The following is an 8,417-nucleotide window of genomic DNA, read 5'->3' on the forward strand; positions in this document are numbered from 1 at the left end:
ACCGGGAAAGCTAAGGATACGGACAGCGAGAAGCGCTGTGTCGACCTCTCTTATGAACTCACCGCAGCAAAAACTGCGGTGGATGACTTAAAACTGCAGGTTTCAACTGCAGCTGAAAAAGAAAACAGCCTCCAAGCTACTATTAATGCATTAACGGAGGGGGTTATGAAGGTCACTGCGGAGCGAGACAACGCTCTAGCTGCCACGGCTTCTATGAAGCTTGAATTCACCAAGCTTCACCAACATTTGCCAGAGTTTGCCAGGAAAGTGCTTAATTCGCACCCTGTTTTTGCTCAGTTTTCAACATATGCTGTTATGCTGAGATTGCGCGAAAGAGTGGAATTCTTGGATGAGATTACTCCGTACTGCACCATACCAAATCCACTACCATCAGTGATTGAAGACCGCATTTGCTAGCTCGCAGATGCTCTAGATGCATTTGCTACTGCGAAAGAAAACATAGCGGATATTCCAATCCCAAAAATTTCAGCGATAAGCGAGCAGGATGATGCTACTGCAGATGACATCATTGAACTCGATTTATCTAAGCTATGATTATATTGTAAAGTCTTGCACGAAGCTATCTCTGCGCCATTATTAATAAAATTTTCGCATTTCCATATATATTTGCAAGTACTTTTATTTATATAGCGCTTTCATCATAATATTAATAACACGGACTTGTCCTTTGCAATTTCCAACTTTTATTATTGTGCACATAATAAGTATGTACTGTTACGAAACAATCTGTATGCGTGTATATTTATACGTTATGAATATTCTAAGTCCGCCAAAGCGATCCTTAGGAAATCAGTTAGCATTGCGAAGCATCTAAGTATTGGCAAAATCAAATACTTAGGATTTTAAGTTCCTTTCGCAATAGTTATTTTCTGCGAAAGTGGGCAGTTTCATCACTTTGCTATTTAAACATCGCGAAACACCTCATCGCTATGAAACAGGATACAAAAGATTTCATAAACTTTTGGCATTTCACAAATAAACTCTTTGCATACTCTTACAAGTGTCAACTTTTGAAATTCGTACAAGTGTGATCAAGACTTGCAAAAATTAAAAATAAAAACACATATAAAGAATATCAAGTATAGGCCTTGCAATGAATTTCACACTTTATGCATATGCATTTTTGGCCTTCATATTATTTTCACAGAATTACGCATAATATCGCTTTAATAAAGCAGCATGCCACACATTAGGTAAAGTTCGCCCTTCCACATCTGCGAGCTTATATGAACCTGCTGCATTAATTGCCACAACTTGATAAGGACCCTCCCAATTAGGTACTAACTTGCCAAGCTTTTCTTCTCTACTTGCATCGTTATTTCGCAGTACCCATTGGCCTACATCAAAAGATAAAGCACACACTCTTTTGTTGTAGTACTTGGCTATTTGCTGTTTATTTTTTGCCTCTCTGATAGCAGCCATTAACCTTCGCTCTTCAATGAAATTTAGATTTTCGCACAATGCATCATCGTTTGCTTCTTCCTCGAAGTTAGCAACTCTATGCGTTGGCACAAGAATTTCTGCGGGTATTACTACCTCAGAGCCATATACCAAACTAAAAGGTGTTTCCCTGTGCTTTTCTTGAAAGTAGTGCGATCTGCCCACAGCACATTGGGTAATTCATCTACTCAACCAGTTCGCTTTTCGCATAACCTCTTTTTAATACCGCTAACAATATCGTGGTTGGTTACCTCACATAATCCATTAGCTTGTGGATGCGCCAATGACGTAAACTTTTGGATTATATTTAAATCAGTGCATCATGTTTTAAAAGGATCTTTCGCAATTTGGGCACCATTATCACTAACTAATTTACGCGGAATACCAAATCTGCAAACAATATATTCCCATACAAAATTTTGCACTTGCACACCAGTGATAGTGCGAACCGCCTTAACTTCAACCCATTTTGTAAAATAGTCAATTGCCACAATCAGGAATTTGACATTGCCAGGTCCTGCGGGAAATGGCCCTACAATGTCAATACCCCACTTGTGAAATGGCCATGGCGAATTGACAGGAATCATATCATGCCTTGGCATCCGATTCTGAGGAGCATGTGAAATGTCCCGTTCATATTGATTATAAACGTTCCATATTAATTGATTTCGTTGCGAGGTTTTGACCTCTATATGAGACGTTTTTCAAAGGCTGCATTCGATTTTAAAACAAACCATAACTTTTAAAATATTACGACGATTATCAAATAATGATAATCTAAAATATAGGGTTTTCACACGACCATTACATAATGGTTTAAAATAATATTACACATCAATATATGCCTTCGAATGCAGTTTTTAAACAATATTATACAAGCATGGACTCCAAATCTTGTCCTTAATTTAGTATGCAACAGCGAAAGCTCTTAACAATCACCTGAGAATAAACATGCTTAAAACGTCAACAAAAAATGTTGGTGAGTTATAGGTTTAACCTATATATTTAACAAATTGTAATAATAGACCACAAGATTTCATTTTTATAACACATCTCATATCAGGCATTTCGCAAACTTCATAGAGATAAAAATCATTCATATGGTGAACACCTGGTAACCGACCTTAGCAAGATGCATATAGAATATCCCCTATCATTCCGGGACTCCCTTCGGACATGATAAATTCGAAGTACTAAAGCATCCGGTACTTTGGATGGGGCTTGTTGGGTCCAATAGATCTATCTTCAGGATTCGCGTCAATTAGGGTGTCTGTTCCCTAATTCTTAGATTACCAGACTAAAAAGGGGCATATTCGGTTTAATAATTCTACCATAGAATGTAGTTTCACGTACTTGTGTCTATTTTGTAAAACATTTATAAAACTGCATGTATTCTCATCCCAAAAATATTAAATTTAAAAAGTGGGACTATAACTCACTTTCACAGATTTTTACTTACTTGTGTCTATTTTGTAAAACATTTACTATAACTCACTGGTCGATTCACGAACCTATAACAAATATGTACATATATATCAATTTATGATTGGAATATATTCACAACATTTTTTATTACGTTTTTATGATTTAAGTTTGTTAAGTTAGTAGTCCTCGTTAGTAACTTACAACTAGTTGTCCACAGTTAGATGTACATAAATAAATCAATATATATATCTTGAATCAATCCACGACCCAGTGTATACACATCTCAGGCTAGATCACAACTCAAAGTATATATATATTTGGAATAAACCTCAACCCTGTATAGCTAACTCAAACATTACTGCATATAGAGTGTCTATAGTTGTTCCAAATAATATATATAGATGGGTCGATATGACATGTCAAAACATTATATACGTGTCTATGGTATCCCAAGATTATATAATATGTATAATACAATATAAATTAGTTAGGATATGTTTAGTCTAGATTTGTTACAAAATTTTCGTAGCTAAAACTAGCAAATTTATTCAATTTTGTTTTACCCGTCATTTCTTCGTTTCAAATCCATTTTGAGTGATTCAAGTTGCTATGCTTTCATAATGAACTAAAATTTATTGAAACTAAACAGAAAAAGTATAAGTTTATAGTCAGAAATACAGGTTACAAGTCATTTTTTAAAGAGGTAGTCATTTCTGTCGAAAAAACAACATCTTGATGACCATTTTGAAAAACATACTTTCACTTTGTGTTTAACCATGATTTTTGGATATAGTATCATGTTCATATTTAATATCATTTTTACAGAAAATAAACTTCCAATTCAAAGATTAATATACTTTTTATTTTTTTAACCCAAAACAGCCACTTATTTCACTACGACGGCGTATGTCCGGTTTTACGGTGTTCTTCGTGTTTTCAGGTTTTAAATTATTAAGTTAACATATCATATAGATATAGAACATGTATTTAGTTGATTTTAAAATTCAAGTTAGAATGATTAACTTTGTTTGCGAACAAGTTTAGAATTAACTAAACTATATTCTAGGATTACATGTTCAAATCTTCGAATAAGATAGTTTTATATATATGAATTGAATGATGTTATGAACATCATTACTACCTCGAGTTTAGTAGGTAAACCTACTGGAAGTAAACAGAAATGATCTAGCTTTAAAAGATTCTTGGATGGCTTGAAAGTTCTTGAAGTAGAATCATGACACGAAAACAAGTTCAAGTAAGATTTTCACTCGAAATAAGATAGTTATAGTTATAGAAATTGAATCAAAGTTTGAATATGAGTATTACCTTGTATTAGAAAGATATCTTACTATAAATAAAAAAGATTTCTTAAGCTTAGATGATTACTTGGATTGGATTAGAAAGCTTGGAAGTAATCTTGCAAACTTGAAAGTGTTCTTGGTTTTATGAAACTAGAACTTATAGAATATATGAAGAACACTTAGAACTTGAAGATAGAACTTGAGAGAGATCAATTAGATGAAGAAAATTGAAGAATGAAAGTGTTTGTAGGTGTTTTTGGTCGTTGGTATATGGATTAGATATAAAGGATGTGTAAGTTTGTTTTCATGTAAATAATTAATGAATGATTTATAATATTTTTTGTAATTTTGTGAGATATTTCATGCTAGTTGTCAAATGATAGTTCCCACATGTTTAATGACTCACATGGGTTGCTAAGGAGCTGATCATTGAAGTGTATATTGAAAGGACCCGTCCTAATCCATCTGGACGAAGTCACCTACATCTGATTCCATTGCGATGATCGACTCCAAATAATGTCTTTAAAATGAGCAAATGCACAGCGGAATGTTTCTTTCATACCTGAGAATCAACATGCTTTCAAGTGTCAACCAAAAGGTTGGTGAGTTCATAAGTTTATCATAAAACAATAAAATTCATCAGTTTGATAGACCACAAGATTTAAATGTGCATGGTACAAATGGGCCCGAATCCTATACCCACATGTAATGTACATGCGATATCTTTTAAATACAGTACACCTTTCTCGTGTACGAAATCATCTTTCATAAATCTTAGTAACCGTACACATATCTTGTGCAAAAAAAATAACATACACATAACCTGTGTATAAAATCATTCTCTCGATACATAACATTCACTTTTCATTACTTTCATAGCTTGGCTTGGTAACCGACCTTAACATATAATGCGCATAATAATATCCCCAAAACAGAACATCTCGTCTGTATAATAATCATATAAACTTCGAAGTACTAAACACCACGCCCACTAGCCCTTCCGTCTAGTGAACATTCTGGGTGGGGGTGTTAAACCCGGTAGCTACCTTTAGGATTCTCGTCAATTAGGTGTGCACTAATTCTCAAAATTAGTGATGTTCCCTAATTCTTAGGTTACCAAGCAATAATAATTAGGGAAAAAATATTCATATCAATTGTGGCAATTATCACGTCCACATAATTCAATGGTGGCAATTATCACGTCCACATAATTCATTCGAGGAATGTTTTGCTTGTGTCTATCTTGTCAAACATTTATAAAAGCATTTCATGTATTCGCAGTTCAAAAATGTATTTCAAAAGCATTTAATAAAGCAGTTGTAAAAGTAGCGCATGTATTCTCAGCCCCAAAAATGTAAAGAGTAAAAGGGAATCAAATGAACTCACGCATATAAATATTGTAAATCAATTAATAAAGCATTTGCATGTATTCTCAACCCAAAATTGTAATAAGTAAAAAGGGAGCAAATGAACTCACCATACTGTATTTTGTAGTAAAAATACATATAATGACATTGAACAACTGAACAATGCAGGGTTGTCCTCGGATTCACGAACCTATATCATTTATATATATATTAACACATATAATGGTAATTGAACAAATTCGTATATTATTAGTGATATACTTTTTATATTAATAAATTTAAATGTTCCATTACTTAATTAACTATATTTATTTTATATACTTAAATAAATACTTAATATTTATCATAAAAATATTAATATAGTTTTGTTCTATAGATATAAATTATATTTTTATATAACTATTGTTTATTTGAAAAAATGGTATTATAGTAATGACAATGATAATATTAGTATCTCATTAGATTGTAACTTAATTGAAATTTTAATCATTTCCATAGCAATATTTATATCTATTATCTTTATATTTGTAATCATAATAATAATAATAATAATGTTAATAGTAATAATAATAAAAATAATAATGAAGTAATAATAAGAGTTTTAGTAATGACTACCTCAAAGGAGTAGTCCAAAAAAATGCCCAAGTCCAGACTTGAACCCGAGACCTCTCGTTCCCTCATCCACACCTTTAACCATTCCTCCATTTCAGTTTTTGTGATCTAATCTCAGACTCAATAATATTTAACCCGTCCTGGCCCAGTTTCATTTCGGCCCAACAACAGCCCAACATTTATTTATAAGCCCGTTTAAAATTTTGGATTTCATGGCTGTATAGTTTCGTTGCCAGGATGTAACTGAACCCCAGAAAACAATAAAAATGCATGCACTTAATTAATACATCATCATATCATTACTATCACCATGATCATCTCCATCATCAATCATTTCGTTATTCATCATCATTCTTTCATCCGTCTTCGTTTCATTACCACACAAACTCATCATTTATATTATTCTAATCATCCAAAAATTTAGTTGCAAAGTTCAAATTAAATAAAAATTTCCAACTCCAAGTGTTGGATTCTCGGCTCCACTCCTTGTTGTCGACTTCCAAAAGCAGCAAAAAAAAAATATCAAAACTAACTCTAAATTTCGTTTTCATACACAGTATATCGAAAAGTATAACTCATGCAATTCCAAAGTCTTAGTCACCCACTTCTTTCTTTATAGAATATAAGGTCCTACTTCTATTTGCTTTATATTAGTATTAATTAAAATTTCAAATTCGTTGGCCATCTGTTTTTGTTTGTTTAATGGCCACGTACTATTAATCTTGTTTGTCACCAAGATTTTGAGTGGGTAATCCACCATCTATTCTCATAAAAAAAACACGGGCCTTTTGAGCCACCTTTTATGTCCACTAAAAAAAATATAACACTCCAATCATACTTCCCACTAAACTTTGTCATCTATAAATAAATCGTTATGGTTTATGCATTACCTTGGTAAGTTCGATCAAAAACAGAAATAGCGAAGTGGATGTAGCATTATGGGTATGGTTCAACTGATTTTATTCATGGATAACAACCATTAACTCAAGTGGTTTTTCGGTTAATAGAAGCGAGTAAGCAGCAAAAACAGTTTCATCTTCTTTACTTCCTTCGCTTGAACTGTAGCAAATACAGCAGTATCTCAGTGACAATTCTAGCAGTTTTTGGTGGTGGTTTAGGGTAGGTTATACTCGTGGGAATAGATGCTACAGCAGCTGCATATGTATATCAATTAACAATAGTTAGAATCCTAGATCATTTGAAGGTGTTGGGTGGCGGTTTAATCATTTAACTAAAAACAGAAAAACATAAAAAAATTTCGAATAAATGGGTTTTGTATGGGTGGTCCTTGGGTGGTAGTGAAACAGAAACATAAATGTAGTAACAGAAATACTTCGGTTTGGGCTGTTGATTGTCGAGCAGTTGTAGGGACTGAAATAGTAGCAACAGTAACATGATTAAAGGTTGATGATATGGGTTTTGATGGTGGTTGAGAGTGTTGGTGGTTTTCATGATGAACAAGAAATGGAAAGGTGATGATGGGTTTACAAGGAAGAAGAAGAAACCGAGAGTAGCAAGACAATGGTTTCGGTTATGGTGTGTAATTTGAGTAATTGTTGGAGTTGTGTCGTTCATGGTGGTTTTGTGGTTTCAAGGTGATGGTCTAGTGCTATCAAACGAGCAACGAAAGCTTCAAAAGTGAGGGTATTTGTTTCTTGATCAAATGAGAGATAGAAAAAGAGAGGAACAAGAGTGATGGTAATAAAATGGGTGGGTGGATTTACAGAAAGTACCAATCAAACACAAATCGGACAGAAAAAAATAAATTAGATAGTGACATTAAACAAATTTGTATAATTGATTATAGCAGACAGAAGGATTAATTTGTTATGTAGTGAGATTGTGGATGATAAGCATCTACGAACAGGAAAAGTACTGATATAGATATGTAACCAATTTTGCAGCTTTATCTCTTTTTATATACGTAGTATATATTACCCTTAATATTAATAATTAATAAATCTAAATATATTAATAATAATACTTTTAATATTATTGATATTAATAAAAATAATAATGTTAATAATATTAAATAAAGAAAAAATATATTGATAATTGCTAATAATAATGTTAATAATAATATTACTAATAATAATTATATTAAAGACAATAATACAAGTTGTTTTATAATAACAATAATTGTAATAATTTTAACAATAACAATTTGAGTAATAGTAATAATATTAATATAACAACTTCATTATTCTGTATATTATTTTACATTTTTAATTCAGATGTTTAAATTATATTT

General features: G+C 32.4%; 1 protein-coding gene across 1 annotated transcript; it reads right to left on the reverse strand.

Annotated features, from left to right (window-relative positions):
- Positions 1 to 1,170: 1,170 nt before the first annotated feature.
- On the reverse strand, positions 1,171 to 1,726 carry LOC139869161 (uncharacterized). The gene is made up of 2 exons (XM_071857483.1): positions 1,713 to 1,726; positions 1,171 to 1,618 (listed from the first exon to the last, which is right to left on the reverse strand). The coding sequence occupies exons 1-2, from the start codon at positions 1,724 to 1,726 to the stop codon at positions 1,171 to 1,173; spliced, it is 462 nt and encodes a 153-aa protein (XP_071713584.1).
- Between the last annotated feature and the right edge of the window lie 6,691 nt (positions 1,727 to 8,417).

The sequence above is a fragment of the Rutidosis leptorrhynchoides genome, chromosome 9, assembly GCF_046630445.1.
Source record: "Rutidosis leptorrhynchoides isolate AG116_Rl617_1_P2 chromosome 9, CSIRO_AGI_Rlap_v1, whole genome shotgun sequence".
Lineage (NCBI taxonomy): Eukaryota > Viridiplantae > Streptophyta > Magnoliopsida > Asterales > Asteraceae > Rutidosis > Rutidosis leptorrhynchoides.